The 19,034-nt window shown below is 43.1% G+C and overlaps 1 protein-coding gene across 2 annotated transcripts in view; it reads left to right on the top strand.

The window, feature by feature from the left end:
- Positions 1-3,486: 3,486 nt before the first annotated feature.
- The window catches only part of LOC121273265 (prostaglandin E synthase 3-like), a 29,632-nt gene continuing 14,084 nt past the window's right edge, over positions 3,487-19,034 (top strand). The window contains exon 1 of one of the 2 annotated variants that reach the window (XM_041180299.1): positions 3,487-3,643. In XM_041180299.1, coding sequence (XP_041036233.1) covers positions 3,642-3,643 — 2 coding nt within the window. In that variant the 5' untranslated portion in view covers positions 3,487-3,641. The remainder of the gene's footprint in view (positions 3,644-19,034) is intronic. The other variant, XM_041180298.1, reaches the window with a different exon arrangement.

Raw genomic sequence — 19,034 nt, 5'->3', positions numbered from 1 at the left:
ATGGTAGTACCGTGTCCAATTCTGGGCATCACATTATAGGAAGGATGTGAAGGCTTTGGAGAGAATACCAAAAAGATTTATAAGAACGGTTCCAGGGATAAGGAACTTCAGTTATGTGGATACACTGGAGAAGCTGAGGTTGTTCTTCTTGGAGAAGAGAAGATCTGATTAGAATTGTTCAAAATCATGAGGGGTCTAGACAGAGTAGATCGAAACGGTTCCCATTTGTGGAAGGATCGAGAACCAGAGGACATCAATTTGAAGTGATTGGTAAAAAAAACCAATGGCGATATGAGGAGAAACTTTATGCAGTGAGTGGTTAGGATCTGGAATCCTCTGCCTGACAGTGTTGTGAATGCAGATTCAGTTGGGGCTTTCAAAAGGGAATTGAATAAGCATCTGAAAAGAAAATGTTGCAGCGGTTCAAGAAGGCAGCTCACCACCACCTTCTCAATGGTAATTAGGGATGGGCAATAAATGCTGGCCTTGCCAGTGTCACCCACATCCCATGAATGAATAATTAAAAAAAAGTTGCAGGGTTATGGGGAAAAGGGTGCTGGAGTGGGACTAGCTGAGTTGTTCTTGCAGAGAGCTGCCATGGACATGATGGCCAAATGGCCTCCTCCTGTGCTGTAACCATTCTATGATTCTATAGATATTATCATGGATGGAGGAGTGTTTGGAGGGTGCAGGACGCAGGACATGGGCACTTCTATAAAAATCATATTTTGATTCAACCAGTTCCTACCAGCCACCTGCTTTATGGTACAAAGTGCTGGAAATACTCAGCAGGTCTGGCAGCATCTGTGGAGAGAGAAACAGTTAACATTGAGCTGAACATGAGTCTTCTTCAGAACGGGACAGTATACACGTGTTGGGTTTAATGCTGTTGAAAAGAGGAATGGGAGAAGAAGTTTGCTATCGGGTAGAATGCCGGAGAGATTAAATGACAAAGATGTCATGTAACAAAAGACAAAGGTTGTTGTAATGCAACAAAGCTTTTGTCTGGAGTGTGAATGGCAGAATAATGAAAAGCTCTGTCCAAAAGGAATAACATGAAAAACAAGATTCAGACTGGCACATGGCAAAAAAAACAGAAACAAAATGAGGAACAGAGTTCTTGGTCCGAAATTATTGAACTCAATTTTGAGTCCAGAAGGCTGTAAAGTGAAGATGGGGTGCTGTTCCTCAAGGTTGTGTTGGGCTTCGCTGGAAGACTGCAGCAGGCCGAGGACAGAAATGTGAGCGTCAGAGCAAGGTGGTGAACTAAAATGGCAAGCAACCAGAAGCTCAGGGTCATACTTGCGGACTTAGTGGAGGTGTTCAGCAAAGTGGTCACCCAAGCGTCTTTTAGATCATCTTGTTCCACATATCAATCAGTTACAGTTTGCCCATTAGTCAGTAGACAATGCTGTTCTGACCTTGGTCCATCTGATCCAACAGCACACAGATAGATTAGGCAACTATGCTCACACTGCCTTTGTTGATTTCTCTTCAGCTTTTAATACTATGCAACAAATCAATTTAATTGAAAAATCTTGATGCTAAGTTTACTCTCCTACTTTGGATCGGTAATTTCCTTCACAACAGGATCCAATGGGCGTTAGTTTCTGGGATTTACAATGAGCCCATGTTAATGAATACTGAATCTCCTCAGGGCTGTGTACAGTCACCTTTACTTTTCATCTTTTAGGAATGATTGTCGATCAGATTATGACAACATAATGATCCTGAAGTATGCTGATGATACATTACCTGTGGATCTCATAAGGAATGACAAAAGAAGCTATAGGAACTGAGTGAAGAAGTTCACAAAATGGTGCAATAACAATTCTCTTAAATTGAACAAAAACAAGATGAAAGAAATAGTCATCGACTTTAGGAAAAAGTCAGTTCATGACATTGTTCCTGTGAAGATTCACGATGTGGACACTGAAATGTTACTAACTACATGTATCTAGGTGTTAAAGCAGATGATAAGTTGAATTGGAGGGAACAATCATGTAACTCTTCTATACAGCTGTAGTTGAGAGTGGTATTGTTTTAGAAAGAAACAAGTCAGCAGATCTAAAGTTGTTGAACTCAATATGGAGTCCAGAAGGCTGAAGGCTGTCAAGACAAAAGATGAGGTGCTTTTCCTCGAGCTTGCATTGAGCTTCATTGGAACACCAGCAGGCCAAGGACAGAAAGGTCACAGTGGAAGCAAGGTAGAGAATTAAAATGACAAGCAACGGGAAGCTCAGGGTCACGCTTGCAGACTGAATGGAGGTGTTCCGCTTTGCGGTCACCTAGCCTACGTTTGGTCTCCCCAAAGTAGAGGAGACCACATCATGAACAGTGAACGCAGTATACTAAACTGAAAGAAGTATAAGTAAATTGTTTTACTTGGAAGGAGTGTTTGGGGCTATGGATGGTGAGAAGAGAGGAGAAAGGGCAGGTGTTGCATCTACTGAGCTTGCACAGTAAGGTGTCGTAGAGAAGGAAGTGGGTGTTCGGGATGACTGAGTGAACCAGTGTGTTGCATGGGGAGTGATCTTTTTGGAATGCTGAAAGGGGTGGGCAGAGGAACATGTGTTTGGTGGTGGAATCATGCTAAAGCTAGCAAAAATGATGGAGGATGATCTGTTGAATACAGAGGTTTGGTGGGATGAAAGATGAGAACGAGGGGAATCCTATCATGGTTCTGGGAGGAAGGGAAAGGGGTGAGAGCAGGAGTGCATGAAATGGATTGGCCACAGTGGATGGCTTTGTCAACTACACTGGGGTAATTCCTCTGTTAAGGACAAAAGACATCAGAAGTGCTAGTATGGAAGGTTGCATCATCAGAATGACTGATCTGTTAACTGTGTGGTATTATCAAATACATAAAACATAAATTTGTACATGGCAAGCAATGAACATAGAAAATAAAAGATTAAATTTTCATAACACCTGATCACACCTCACATACGATAAATTACTTTGAAGTGCAATGTCCACTATGTACAGTAACCACAGCAGCCATTTTGAGCACAAGAAGATCCCAACAGTAAGCAGATTAGTATTCAAAGTTGGTGATGCTGGGTCAGAGAAAAGTCGTAAATCTTCAAATAATACTATGGAGTCTTAAAAAGGCAGCCCCTTTGGCAATCCAGCAGTCCGTCAGTACAGCACTAAAGTGTCGACTCAGCTCAGATTGTGGCAGAATTTCGGGAGTGGAGCTAAAATGGACGCCGTTCATCATTGCAAAAATTGCGAAAACAAGAAATTTGGAGACGGGGTTTGAAATTAATTTGGAAAGAGTGGGGGGAAAAAAACATGTGCCAGAAGTGAACTGAACTGCTGTAAATATTTTCTCCTGACTCATTACCTTGGAACGTAAAAACGTGACTGAACGTATAAACAGACACGCGCAAGCTTGATTGACACCTTAGGGTAAGGGGAGGCAAGACTCTGGCCTGGCCCTGGCGTCGGAGGTGACCAATCAGCGCGACGCACGGACGCACGATTAACGCCGTAACCATAGCGAACAGCGTGCGCTGCGTCACTTTGTCTGGGCGAGGTGGAGAGGAGGGAAAAAAAAGCTATAACGCGGTTCTCCAGACGCCACTTGGTTTTGTGAGTTCCCGACAACCGAGTAGAGCTTTAACCACACAGCAACCATGTAAGTGATGGTTTAATAGTCGGCTCGAATAGCCAAGTGGCGCCTTATCCGCCGCACGGGTGAGGGGGGGCAAGCCAGGCGGTGGGAGTTAGGCGCCTTTTCGCCAGCCTAGGCCGCTGCAGCTAAAAAAAAAATCACTTAAATAGGATGGAGGGAGGGAAACCCCTTATTTTGGATTAAAATTGGCATGGAAGGTAAAATATTGAGACTTGCAACACTTTAAATTTTTAAACTTTTTCTAGCAGTCGAAATGCGCAATATGTTTGAGAATGCCAGCGAACGTCTATTCAATCCCAAATCCAGGAGGGTTTCTGTCGGCTGCATTTGCGGGCTACATCAGTTTGGAAGGGTATAAATAATCTGTCCAAATTTGACTGCGGTCGTTTAATTTTGTTTTTTCTGTGGGGGGGAGTGAACTCCTTTTTTTAATATTTAGGGAGGAGGAGAAGGAAAAACCCGCTCGGCTTCCTTACACGTGAGTGGAAGCACACGGCAGCCTTGCGAGACTGTCATGTTTCAGCGCAATTATTTCAACGATGAAAATTGAATTGTGTAGCTTTTTCGACAAAGAAACATATGTGTTTTTTTTCTCTCTCTCACCTGATCTTTTACCGAGTGAACCGGCAACACCGAATGAGGCGACGGGTTCGAAAATGATTGGAAGAAACTGCGGTTTCTAGAAATTTCTCTCTCGCTCTCTCCCTCCCGGTGCGTGCGCGCGCGCACGGGCACCCGCGCAGACATTTCGGACTCTCCTTGATGTTAATGTTTTATCGAATTTTCTTTTCTCTCCTCTTCATCGATTTTCTTTCTTTCCAAAGGTGGGTTTTTTTTCGCTGGCGGTCTTCCATTTGGCGGCAGGATTCAATGGGGGAAACTTTGGCTGTTGCGCAATGTTGTAGGAGCCGCCATTTAACGCAGCCTCGTAGGCTTTTCCTGACCCAGTGCATTCTTCGCTGCAAACACAATTTTTCTCTTTTGCATCGCTGTTGACTATGCAGTTGTTCAGAGCGTCTCTTGCTTCCATTGCAGAAATCTGCATGCTTGAGTTTTTCTCTCTACTGTGCGCACATGCTAGAAAATCCAGAAACTTCGAAGGACCACGAGATTTTTAAAGCTTCTCAGAAGACTGGGATGCTACATATTCTAGCTAGTTGCCGATGCTTTGGACCAGTAATTGTTACTGGTCAACGTGTTTGTAGCCCGGGATATCAAGAAGACTGTGAGAATTTGTTTTTCGCAGCATAAGTTTTACATTTATGCCTGTACTGACAGGGTGAGTCATGTGAAATGCTACATTGGGAACAATCCAGGCTTTGCTGAGGGTATAGAGAAGATAAACAAGAATGTTGCTGATTGCTGGCAATTGTATACCCCGAAATACTTAGAAGGGGAGATCAAGAAAACTAGGATTGTTTACACTAATAAGGGGGAGGGGGGAAAGGCAGTTCCAGGATCTTGTGAAGAGGAGGAAATCCTGATGAAAGTAACTGAATCTTGCCACAGACTAACTCGAGTCTGAAGTATCATTTCAAGTTCTTTACAGGGCCAAGAGGATATTGTCAGCAATTCACTCAGCAAGTGGCTTTTTTTTTTTACAAAGTAGCAGTCATGGGATATGATAGTATAAAACTTGAAAGTAATCAGATGGACATGTACATGGATGACTCCTTAAAAGTGTGAGATAAAAAATTGTTCTAACCTTGAGTAAAATCAACTGCACTGTTGAGTATGACACTATGGCAGAACACTATGCTTTTCTAGTTTGAATCTGTGTCCCCAAGTTCTTTAATGTTCCTGTTTTTTTTTTATACACTATCTTCCACACATCTAAAATCACTGCTTGGACTTCTCTTTGGTAGGCTGAGAAGTCCAAAATTGGAAGTATTTTTCTCATTAATGTGATTCTTAACGCTAGGACACACCATCTAAATTTTGTCTCTGCATTGGCTCTAGTGCTCAAATATTGCTCTCTTTTGGCAATCAAACCTGGATGTAATGCTGAGGGTGTCTCCTGAGCAAAGCACTATGCAGTTTGATTACTGCCATATCTGACTTTTATTCAATTGCTTTGGCTATGTAGTTCAATGTTGTATTGACTTTGATTTGCTGCTCTCCATTGGCTTGATGTGCTTATCCTAGTCTACTAAGGCTCCCCCAGTCTCTTTCAGCTTCATCTATGATATTTAACCACCAATCATGGAGTGTATTATCACCTATTCTTTTGTGTAGTGCTTGACATTTGCCTGTGTTAAATGTCATCAGTTATTCTGTCCATTGCAAATTTTCTCCTGATTAATTCTATAGTTTGAGCAACCTTTTTTATTCTGCTGTTCCTCTTCATTTGCTTTCATCTGCAAATTTAACCACCTTGCATTAAGTTTCTGTAATCCGGAGACATTCTTCTAAATTAGAAACTGTAATGGTATCAGCACCAAACCTTTGTAAGCCCTACCTCTGTACTGTCCCCACCCCATGATGTAAATTCCCTAATGTATGCTCACCATTGCCTACCTTTCAGCCAGTTTCTTCCATTCCAATGGTTTACTATGAATCTCGTAGCTTTTGAGTTTAATAGCCTTTCAGAAGTCGAGGTACCACTGGACAGGCACAGTCCACTTATCCTTGTTATTTCCTTGCAGTTGAGCTTGGGTCAATCTTTCTGAATTCATGCTGAGTGCTGTTAACTAGGTTATTGCAATACTAAATTCTCTGGTGGTACCCAGTGTGCTAATCCAAGCTTCTGTGTGCAGATACAGACACGGACTAACTGCAAAAAACATTTTTTATAAGATGGCTGCCGATTGAAGATTTAATGGCTTATTAGCTATTTATTTGTTCTCTGGGTGTGGGTGATCCCGGCTAGGCTGCTTTTGCTAAAAGCAAAATATTGCGGATGCTGGAAATCTGAAACAAAAACAAAAATTGCTGGAAAAACTCTTCAGGATGACAGCATCTGTGGAGAGGAAGACAGAGTTAACGTTTCTTTTGCTGGTGTGCTGAGCTGGATTATTGAATTTTATAAGAATACAGTGGCTAGTCTGATTTACACCTTAATTTTCACAAAATAAGACAGTGGAAAATCTGGTAGAGAGCTATACGCCTCCATGAATGGAAGTAAGGGGAGATATTGGGAAGGAGGACTCAAAAGTTTGCATTCTAAAGAAGTGTTATGGTGAGGATGAATGTGTGACTGCTTCATTTTGTGTGGTTGAATTATGCCTTGCTCGCTTAAGGTAAGGAAACTATTAATGAACAGTGGACGTATGATGATGCAATGGATGTATGAAGGAACTTTGCACCGGAAATTTGCAGATTTTTGATAGAGTAAAGCCAGTGTTTTGAAGATCTAGGGATGGGATTAACTGCATTGTATATGTCATTGTGAACTAACTTAGAACTCCCAGGTTGTTGCTTGTAGATTTCCATAGAGATTTCCTACACATCTCTAGAGTAAGTTCCTGTTTGGAGCTGATGTTAGCTAGAGAGAAAATTGTGCTGCAGCAGGTAAGACCTTTTATACTTTCTACCATAATGTGTGTGAAATAATTTATGTGCACATCTATGTGCAACATTTAATTTCCTTAAGTTGCAGCCAGAGGTTGGGGTATTGCCTTGACATAGTGAAATGAGGGCCCAAGGGGAGGCAAGAGCATAATGAAATGAAGGTTTGCACAGCAAGCTGAATATTACTTGTAGTTGACGTGGGGAACTTTAGTTCAAGTGAAAAGATTGAGCCAACTTCCTAGTCTTGATTTTTAGGGCATGTAGGTTGGTAATTGGAGCATGTCACATGGATTGGTTCTGTTCAGTGTTATGAGCCAGGACACACACCTTTGTGGCATACACCATACCATGGTTGGCTATGCCTGAACAATGACCCCTCTATCAGGTCATAGCCTGGAATGTTGGGGTGATATCTCCTCTCCGAGTACTTGTACAGTTGTCTAGCAAGAGGCTGAGCATTTGGCTCAGGTAAGTTTTTTGTTCAGTGCACTTGCTGTTTTTTCTGTCCTATTTTTCTGTGCAGCTCTTGTCATTTCTCAAAATGGTAGTTTCCTTAAGCCAAGTTTTCAGGATTTAACATGATCTTGAAGTTGATTTTCAATATGAACTTAAAAAATTAAAATGGCATTTGGTAATGTTTGGCCTCTTAGTTGAGAGATGATGATTAGGGACAGGTTGCAATTTGGCTTCCAGGGTCTACCATGTTACCTAGGTCTGAATTGGCATGACCTTGCTCAAATCCATGAGTCATTACCATTCATCTCATTTTGCTTTTTAATGTGTGATAGCATAGAAAGGTAGGAGCTTTCAAGGTGTTTCTTAAAGCTGAGCTGTCCAGGTGTTGTAGCCATAGAAGATATGATGGGATCACTTCTATAGTTTTATAATTTTCAGTTCCTGTTTGTACCATGTGCACTTCTGAAGATGACCAAAAGTTGAGCAGATTTTTGATTTTTTAAAAAAAACTTTTTTCATGGGATGTGGGTGGTGTTGGTCAGGCTAGCATTTTTATTGCCCTTGAAGGTGGTGGTGAACCACTGCAGCCTATGAGGTATAGGAACACCCACAGTGCTGTTAGGGAGTCCCAGGAATTTGAGCCAGCATCAGTGAAGGAATGGTGGTGATAGTTCCAAGTCAGGGGTGTGTGGCTTGGAGAGGAACCTGTAGGTGGTGGTCTTCCCATATACCTATTGCCCTTGTTTTTCTAGGTGGTAGAGGTGGGCTTGGAAGGTGCTGTCAAAGGAGCCTTGGTGAGTTGCTGCATCGCATCTTGTAGATGGTGCACACTGCCACTGTATCGGTGATGGAGGGAATGGATGTTGAAGGTGGTAGTTGGGGTGCCAATCAAGTGGGCTGCTTTGTTTTGGATGGTGTCGAATTTGTGTTTTTGGAGCTGCACTCATCCAGGCAAGTGGAATGTATTCCATCACACTCCTGACTTGTGCCTTTGTAGATGGTGGACAGGCTTTGGGGAGTCAGGAGGTGAGTTACTCCACAGAATTCTCAGCCTTTGACCTGCTCTTGTAGCTACAGTATATGGCTTGTTAAGTTTCTGGTCAGTGGTAACCCCCAGGATGTAGATGGGGGATTCAGTAATGGTAATGCCATTGAATCTCATGGGGAGATGGTTGGATTCTCTCTTGTTGAAGATGATCATTGACTGGCACTTGTGAATGTTACTTACCACTCACCCCAAGCCTGAATGTTGTCCAGGCCTTGCTGCAAATGGACACGGACTGCTTCAGTATCTGAGGATTTGCGAATGATGCTGAACATTGTGAAATCATCGGCGAACATCCCCACTTCTGACCTTATGATGGAAGGAAGGTCATTGATGAAGCAGCTGGAGATGGTTGGGCCTAGGACACCTGAAGAGCTCCTGCAGTGATGTCCTAGGACTGAGGTGATTGACCTCCAACAACCACAACCCTTTATGCTAGGTACAACTCCAACCAGCAGAGCATTTTCCCCCCAAGATTCCCATTGACTTCCATTTTATTCAGGCTCCTTAGAGTCAGAGGTCTACAGCACAGAAAAAGGCCCTTCGGTCCATCAAGCCTGCACCGGTCAAACAAGCACTTAACTATTCTAATCCTGTTTTCCAACACTAGGCCCATAGCCTTGTATGTCATGGCATTGCAAGTGCACATCCAAATACTACTTAAGTGCTTTGAGGGTTTCTGCCTCTACCACCCTTTCAGGCAGTGAGTTCCAGGTTCCCACCACCCTCTGGGTGAAAAAGTTCTTCCTCTCATCCTCTCTAAACCTCCTGCCCCTTACCTTAAACCAATGCCCTGTAGTTATTGATCCCTCCACCAAGGGGAAAAGTTCCTTCCTAACTACCCTATCTATGCCCCTCATAATTTTATGTGCCTCAATCATATTCCCCCCTCAATCTCCTCTGCTCCAGGGAAAATAACCCCAGTCTATCCAATCTCTCCTCATAACTAAAAGTCTCCAGCCCAGGCAATACCCTGGTAAATCTCCTCTGCACTCTCTAGTGCAATCACATCCTTCCTATAATGCGGATTCCAGAACCGCACACAATAATGTAGCCGTGGCCTAACCAGCGTTTTATACAATTCCAACATAACCTCCCTGCTCTTATATTCCATGTCTCAGCTAATAAAGGCAAGTATCTCATATGCCACCTTAACCACCTGTCCTGCTACCTTAAGGGACCAGTGGACAGGTCCCTCTGATCCTCGGTACTTCCCAAGGTCCTACCATTCATCGTGTAATCCTCTGCCTTGTTTGTCCTGCCCCAGTGCATCACCTCATACATGTCTGGATTAAATTCCATTTGGAACTGATCAGCCCGTCTATATCCTCCTGTAATTTAAGGCTACCCTCTTCACTATTTACCACCCCACCAATTTTCGTGTCATCCGTGAACTTACTGATCAACCCTCCTACATTCAAGTCTAAATCTTTTATATACCACAAACAGCAAGAGACCCAACACCAATCCCTGTGGAACCCCACTGGACACAGGCACCCAGTCACAGAAACACCCCTTGACCATCACCCTCTTGCTTCCTGCCACTCAGCCAATTCTGGATCCAATTTGCCAAATTACGTTGGATCCCATGGGCTCTTACCTTCGTTATCAGTCTCCCATGTGGGACCTTATCAAAAGCCTTGCTGAAGTACAAGTAGACTGTCAAAAGCATTGCCCTCATCTACACACCTAGTCACCTCTTCAGAAAATTAAATCAACTTGGTCAGACACGACCTTCCCTTAAAACCATGCTGATTGTCCTTGATTAATCCCTGCCTCTCCAAGTGTAGATTCATTCTGTCCCTCAGAATTGTTTCTGATAGTGTCCCCACCACTGAGGTTAGACTGACTGGCCTGTAGTTCCTTGGTTTATCCCTTCCTACCTTCTTGAATAACGGTACCACATTGGCTGTCCTCCAGTTCTCTGGCACCTCTCCTGTGGCCAAAGAGGTATTGAAAATTATTGCCAGCGCCCCTGCTATCTCCTTTGCCTCACTTAACAGCCTGGGATACATTTCATTCTGGCCTGGAGATTTATCTACTTTTAAGCCTGCCAGACCACTTAGAACCTCCTCCCTTTCTATGCTAATTTCTTTAATTATATCACAGTCTTTCTGCCTGATTTCTATACCCACGTTGTCCTCCTCACTTGTGAATTCTGACACAAAGTATTCATTTAGAACCTGACCTACATCTTCTAGCTCCCCACACAAATTACCACCATGGTCCTTAATGGGCTCTACTCTTTCCCCAGTTATCCTCTTACTCATAATGCACTTGTAAAATAACTTTGGATATTCCTTTATTTTACCTGCCAATGTTTTTTCATGCCCCCTTTTTGCTCTCCTAATTTCCTGTTTGTTCCCCCCCCCACCACACACACACACACACACACACACACACACACACACACACACACACACACACACACACACACACATTCTATACTACTCTAGGGCCTCTGCTGTTTTGAGCCCTTGGTATCTGCCATAAGCCTCCCTTTTTCTCTTTATCCAATCCTGTATATCTCTCGATATCCAGGGTTCCCTGGATTTGTTGGTCCCACCCTTTGTCTTTACTGGAATATATTGGCACTGTACTTTCCCTGTTTCCTTCTTGAATGAGTCCCACTGCTCTGATGCAGATTTACCTAAAAGTAGCTGCTCCAGTCCACTCTGGCCAAACCATATCTGATCTTATTAAAATCAGCCTTCCCCCAATTTAGAACTCTGATTTCTGTCCCATCCTTGTCCTTTTCCATAACAATCTTGAATCTAATGGAATTACGATCACCATCTACAAAATGCTCCCCAGCTGATACCTCTACCACTTACCTGGCTTCATTCCCTAAAATTAATTCCAGGACCACCCCCTCTCTTGTAGGACCTTCTACGTATTGGCTTAAAAGCTCTCCTGGATACATTTTAAGAATTCTGCTCCCTCTAAACCTATCACACTATGACGAACCCAATTAATGTTGAGGAAGTAGAAATCCCCCACCATTACTACCCTGTTATTTTTACACTTCTCTGAAAAATTGCCTACATATCTGCTCTTCTATTTTTTTCTGACTGTTTGGGGGCCAATAGTGCACTCCCAGCGATGTGATTGCTCCTTTTTTGTTTTTCAGTTACCCATATGCCTTCATTTGAGGAGCCTTCTAAGATATCAGCCCTCCTTACTGCTGTAATTGATTCCTTGATCAATATTGCGGTGCCTCCTTCCCGGTCTCGCCTGAAGACCCTACATCCTGGAATATTGAGCTGCCAATCCTGCTCCCCTCTCAACCATGTCTCTGTGACAGCAATGACATCATACTTCCGTGTGTTAATTTGTGCCAACTCATTTGCCTTATTCGTCAGACTCCTTGTATTAAAATAAAAACCATCCAACCGTGCCAAACTCCCTTATGTCTTAACTGGCCTATAATTTCTATGCCTTCCTGAGTTTCAGTTGCTCTTGCTTCTAATTTTGGATGTGCGCCTCCTCCAGCTGAACCTCCTCATGATTCCCCCCCCCCCCCCCAAGTTTGTTTAAACCCTCCCCAACAGCACGAGCAAGCCACCCTACAAGGATGTTGGTCCCATTCCGGTTCAGGTGCAACCCGTCCGCCTTGTCCTTGATGCCACACTCGGTCAGATGCTGCGTTGATGTCAACAGCAGTCACTGTCTCCTTGCCTCTGGAGTTCAACTCTTTAGCCTGTGTTTGGGCCATGGCTGTGATGACATTAAGAGCCGAGTGACCCTGGTGGAATCCAAACTGAGCATTGGTGAGCAGGTTATTGCTGAGAAAGTGCTGCTTGATAGCTCTGACGACACTTTCCATCACTTCACTGATGATTGAGAGGAGACTGGGGCAATAATTGACTGGGTTGGATTGTCATGGACATACCTGAGCAACTTTCCACATTGCTAGGTAGATGCCAGTGTTGTAGCTGCACTGGAATAGTTTGGCTAGGGGCACAGCTCGTTCTGGAGCACAAGTCTTCAGTACTATTGTTGAAATGTTGTCGTGGCCCATGGCCTTTGCAGTATCCAGTGCCTTCAGCCATTTCTTTATAGCGTGGAGTGAATTGAATTGGCTGAAGACTGGCATCTGTGATGCTGGGGACCTCCGGAAGGAGGCTGAGGTGGATCATCCACTCTGCATTCCTGTCTGAAGATGATGGCAAATACTTCAGCCTTGTCTTTTACACTGATATGCTGGGCTCTCCCAACATTGAGGATGGGGATATTTGTGGAGTCGTCTCCTCCAGTGAGTTGTTTTAGTTGTCCTCCACCATTCACTACTGGATGTGGCAGGACTGCCGAGCTTAGATCTGATCAGTTGGTTGTGGGGATCGCTTATGCTTCTGCTGTTTGACACACAAGTAGTCCTATGCTGTAGCTTCACACAGGTTGGCACCTCATTTTTAGGTATGCCTGGTGTTGCTCCTGCGCTCTTTCAGCCACGGTTGATCCTCTGGCTTGGTGGTAGAGTGGGGAATATGCTGGGCCATGAGGTTACAGATTATGGCTGTGTATGATTTGGCTACTGCTGATAGCCCACGCGCTCAAGTTGCTAGATGTGTTTGAAACCTGTTCAATTTAGCACAGTGGTGTTACCATACATGATGGAAGGTATCCTCGATGTGAAGTTGGAACTTCGTCCCCAGAAGGACTCTGCGGCTGTCACTCCTACCAGTACCATCGTGGCCATATGCATCTGCAATGGATAGATGGTGAGGGTGAGGTCAAGTATGTTTTCCCTCTTGGTTCCCTCACCACCTGCTGCAGACCCAGCTCTTTGGGGTCCAGCCAGCTCTTCAGTTTTGATGCTACTGAGTCACTCTTGGTCACATTCAAATGTCAAATGGGGGACATTTGAAGTCCCCCAACTAGAGTACATTCTGTGCTTTAGCCAACCTCAGTGCTTCCCAAGTGGTGGTCAACATGGAGGAGTACTGCTTCGTCAGCTGTGGGGAGGAGGAAGGGGTGTCTGCAGTATGTGGTAATCAGGAGGTTTCCTCGCCTACGTTTGCCCTGATGCCATGAGAGTTCATGTGGTTCAGAGTCGATGCTGAGGGCAAGTCACTTCTGATTGTATACCACTGTGCTGCCATCTCTGGTAGGTCTGTCCTGTTGGTGGGACAGGACATACCCAGGGATGATGGTGATGGTGTCTGGGACCTTGTCTGTAAGGTATGATTCCATGAGTGTGACTGTCAGGCTGTTTTGATTTGTCTTTGGGACAGCCCCCCAGAAGTTAGGACTTTGCAAGGTCGACAGACCTGGGTTTGCTGCTGTTGTTTCCGGTGCCTAGGTAAATTTGTGAACTAGATGGGTTTTACGACAATCTACAATGGTTTCGTGGTCATGGTTAGAGTTTTTCAATTTCAGATTTCTAATTCCACCAGCTGCAGTAGTGGGTTTTGAACCAGTGTGTGCAAAGCATTTGGCTGCGTGTCTGTATTGTTGGTCCAGTGCCATTACACTGCAACACTGTCATAATCCTTGATTCAGAGATGCCTAATGGGCTTTCCTGGTAGGTAAATTGTTGGACTAAACCCTATGTTAATGAACAGTGATGATCTAATTCAAGATGCACACCCAACCTCTGTTTGTTCAGGCAGATGGGCAGGCTGTAGTTCTTGCGGGTGGTGGTGACGACCTGGGGTCTTCTAACTTAGACCAAAGAAGTGCCCATGATCAGTGAATTGTTTAATTTGGTCCCTACTTGCAGTCTCTAACTTTCCATTTATCCCGACCACCCTGGTTCAGCGGGATAGGTGCCATGTATGTGCTTTGTTTGAGTTTTTTCCTGATGGAGAAAACATCAGAAAGTACCCCAACTCAACTTGTTCCATCAGTATACAGTATTTGATATATTTTTCTGGGCAACTAAACTCTGCCAAGAGTTTCCAAAATCCCTTTCTGCTTGATGTCAAAGACCTGTGACACATTGAAGACCATGAACAGGTTTTATTTGCATCATGATGCTTGGATTGAAATCTATGCAGGTTCTTGGAGAGCACTGAGATGTGCTGGGCCAGCAGTACATGGTGAGAATCTTTGCTGCAACAGGAATCTGAGACAGCAAGTACAGTATGATGCTCCGTTCAAGAGGGTGTTAAGATTCTATGGCATTTTGAGCAGGAGGCAAGGCTTCAATCTCAACCAACACCAAAAAATTTGGTGAATCATCTCATTGTTATTTGGATTCTGGTGTGTGCAAAAATGCCTCGTGTTTGTCTACATTTCAGTGATTATTGTGTAAAGCATTTTGGAGCAGCTAGGAGATGTGATGGCACTGGACAAATATGGATTTTTTTTCTCTTTACAATGTGACAGTATGCACCTTTCAGACATGGAGGAGGAATCACCTTTTTCACATACTTTAAGTGGCTCTGATTAATTGGCTCTGGCTCATTCTTGAGTGCAAAGAGCATCCCCCCACCACCACCACCGAAGATCTAGAAAATGGTGTTACACTAATATCTGTAATCTTCCACAAGATATTGTTAGCTAAATAGATTATGATACTCGCACCCTCGAGGAGGCTGCATGTGTTTGCACCTGTCTGAATGATATCTCGTTAGCAAGGAAAACTATCAAATAAAATTGATACCATGCCTTCGAACAACAGGAGTGTGCGGGTGGATATGAGCTACTTCACTCTGTGACCATCAACTGAGAAATCTGTATATTCAGTAGTTAAGTGGTGCTTAGCAATTGTCAAGTAATGTACAAGACTGGAGAGGGGGAAAAAATCAGGTTGTGTGCATACATATTTTTCAGAAATATTGGGTGAACATTTGTTCCCAGATTTAATGAGGTCAACCACTCTTATTCTAACAAGCAATAGTTGGGTGTTTGAGTCTTATGCAGTTTTTCAATGCTGCACTTATGCACCCAGTTTAGTTGCCTGGGTTACAAAGTTCCAGGTTCAAGTTTCACTCCAGGGCTTGAGCACAAAAATCTGGACTGATGCTTAGTACAGCACTGAGGAAATGCTGCACTGTTGGAGGTGTTGTCTTTTGGCCGAATAGTTAAACCCGGTGCCCAGCTGCCTGCTTAGGGGGAGGGGGAAGTGGAGAAGAGATGTAAAAGATCCCACAATACTGTTTTGAAAAACAGCAGGGGAGTTATCCCTGGTATCCTGGCCAATATTTCTCTTATCAGCATCAGAAAAACATGATCACATTGCTGTTTGTGGGAGTTTGCTGTGCTCAAATAGGCTGCTGCATTTCCTGCGTTAGCAACGGTGATTGCATTTCAAAAGTATTTTGTTGGCTGTGAAGTGCTGTGAGACTTCTGGTTGTGGAAGGTGCTATACAGATACAAGTCCTTTTTTTCTTTATTTCTTGGTGCCAAACTGGCAGCTTAAAAGTTGCTGCTTGAAGTTTATTCTAGTCTGTATGTAGCCATGTCGGGGACTGCTAGAGATGTTGGACAGTCATTCTGGTCTCTACAACACTGCCCCCTAGTGTTGTGTGTAAGCCTGTGTGCATATTTGTTTAATAGAAGTGATTTACTGTAGGAATAGGCTGTCCACAATGTTAATATGATTTTTTACAATATTGAGAGCTGGTTTTGTGGAAACCGTTCATGAGTGTAAATATAGTGAGCAGGCTGCTGAATTTGTGATCAGTGTGCAGCCCCTTGGTGTCTCAGGTAGAAGGTGTTTGTGCTAAGTATAATTGCTTTCTATCAATAAGATGTGACATTAGAGTTTTTGCCAATATGCTGCTCTTATAGGGTATTTCACCCTGTATTGGATATGTGATTTCTGAACCCAGTTGTCAAGCTCTGCAAAATGCAGCAAGTTATAATCAATGGGTAAAAGCAAAAAACTGCGGATGCTGGAAATCCAAAACAAAAACAAAAATACCTGGAAAAACTCAGCAGGTCTGGCAGCATCTGTGGAGAGGAGCACAGTTAACGTTTCGAGTCCAAATGACCCTTCAACCGAGCTAAGTAAAAATAGAATAGAGGTGAAATATAAGCTAGTTTAAGGGGGGGTGGGACAAGTAGAGCTGGATAGAGGGCCAGTGATAGATGGAGGTAACCAAAAGATGTCACAGACAAAAGGACAAAGAGGTGTTGAAGGTGGTGATGTTATCTGAGGAATGTGCTAATTAAGGGTAGAAAGCAAGATACAGATAGCCCTAGTGGGGGTGGGGTGAAGGAATCAAAAAGGCTGAAAGGTAGAGATAAAACAATGGATGGAAATACATTTAAAATAATGGAAGTAGGTGGGAAAAGAAAAATTTATATGGGTACCTGGTACATACATGAAAGGCTTTTTTAAGTGTTATGAAATAAAATTCCACTCATTTCCTTAGCCAAGGGAGGCAGATAACTTTCCAGTTCTGTTCTGTACACAAATCTGTCTTCCCCTCTCAGCAGAGAAGCATCTACCCTCTTATTGTAACTAGTGGTGGAGGTAGGGGGAAGGAGACATTGACTTTGCATCACTGAAACAGACCATTCAGCCTATCTGGTCTTATCAATGTTTGTGCTCTACACTAGCTTCACCTAACTCTATTGGCATACCCCTCCAATCCTTTCTCTACTCTCCTGTAAAAGCCTCTGTGCTATTTGCCTCAACCACTAGCTGATAGCGTGTTGCACATTCTTATCACTCCTTGGGTAGTGAAGTCTCTCCTGATTTCCCCCATTGGATTTATTGATAATACCTTTTTAGTTAATATATGTAATATAGAATCTCCTGGTTTTGGTCTACCTCACAAATGGCAACATTTTCACCATGTCTATTTTTTAAAATGCCTCTATTAGTTCTCCCCTCAACATCCTCTTTTTCAAGCAGTGGTCCTCAAAAGTGTGATGCATGAGGGTTCTCCAGGTGCACCACTGGCTGGTCCAAAATGCAAGTCACTGACGAGCACCATGACGACCGAGGCCATGCGATGGTCAGAATCCTTATCCCCACCACTCTAGTGATGTCACACAACCAAGACCGGCTCCCATTAGCGGCATGAATTTGTCACGAGCAACAATGTTTTATATAAGCAAACTTTGTTACACTTGATTTTATTTAATATAGATGGAAGATAAAAAAAAATTGGAAAATTGTGACTTTATAACATTTTAGAAATGTTTCTGGTAAATGTTCTCTTAATACATGAAAAGGTCTATACTTTTTCTGGCATGATTTGAATACAATTGAGTTCAAATTTATTACAATTAGTGCAAAAGCAGCAAAATATTTATAGTTTCCATTAATTCTGACCCAGTTTCCATTCTGACCCAATTTCTGTGGCAAGTGAAAGTGGGCGGGGTTGAACAGGCAAGTGGTCTATACCATCTTTTGCCCAGTTATGTGGTCCGAAGTTTGAGAACAACTGTTCTGGCTCCAGTTAATTTTGTCTTTTCTCAAGGTTATAACTGGTATTATAATTATATAATTCTGGTATTGTCTTTCTGAATCTATTTTTGCACCTTCTCCATTGCCTCCACGCCACTTTATCATATGGAGACTAGATCTGTGTACGCTATTCCCAAGTGGGGTCTAACCAAGTTTCAATGCATAACTTCTCTGCTTTTCAATTTTATCCACTAGAAATTGAACCCCAGTGCTTGGTTTGTATTTTTGGTGGCTTTATTAACCACCTTCATTACTTTAGTTGTCTGTATGTGTGCCCCAGATTCCTTTGCTGCTCCACCCTATTTAGTCTTATTATACAAGCAGAATGTGGCATCCTTATTCTTCCTACCAAAATGCACTACCTTGCACTTACTGAAAATCTCGTCAATTAAACACCAATTCTGCACACTTAATGTTGTCTTGTATTCTCTATCAACTACACCTGCCTGCCCCCCAAAAAAACTTGGTGTCATCTGCAAATTTAGAAATTGAATTTCCAGTGTCCGAATAATTAGATATAAATTGAGCAGTAGTAGTCATAGTACTGATTCCTGTAAAACACCATTTCCGCCTTCTCTCACTTCTGTTAGCCTGAGTAGCTGCTCTTGACCCCTCTTGTTTTTCTATTTGGCAGTCATCTTGCTATCAAGTCTGCGACCTGTCCTGACTCCACAATCTTAAGCATGAGTCTGCGAAGTGTTACTTTTATCAAAAGCCTATTGAAAATCCAAATGTACTAACTGCCCTTGCCCATGTCTATTACATCTTTGAGTAAAGATTTCCACTACTGTCAGGCTAACTGGTCTGCGGTTCCCTAAATTTGCTCAATTTCCCCTTTTTTTAAATATCGGAATGATATTAGTTGTCCACTGGTCCTCTGGCTCTCTTCTCTTTCTAATTAATTTTTGTATATGTAATACCTCCACTATTTCTTTGACTAATATGCATGGACCAGGGCTTTTATCTTTTAAATAACCATTCAGTATGCCATTTTGCTGTCGTCTGTGACAGTTAAT

This window comes from Carcharodon carcharias, chromosome X (genome assembly GCF_017639515.1).
Source record: "Carcharodon carcharias isolate sCarCar2 chromosome X, sCarCar2.pri, whole genome shotgun sequence".
Taxonomy (NCBI): Eukaryota; Metazoa; Chordata; class Chondrichthyes; order Lamniformes; family Lamnidae; genus Carcharodon; species Carcharodon carcharias.
This window is presented reverse-complemented; position numbering and strand designations above follow the sequence as displayed.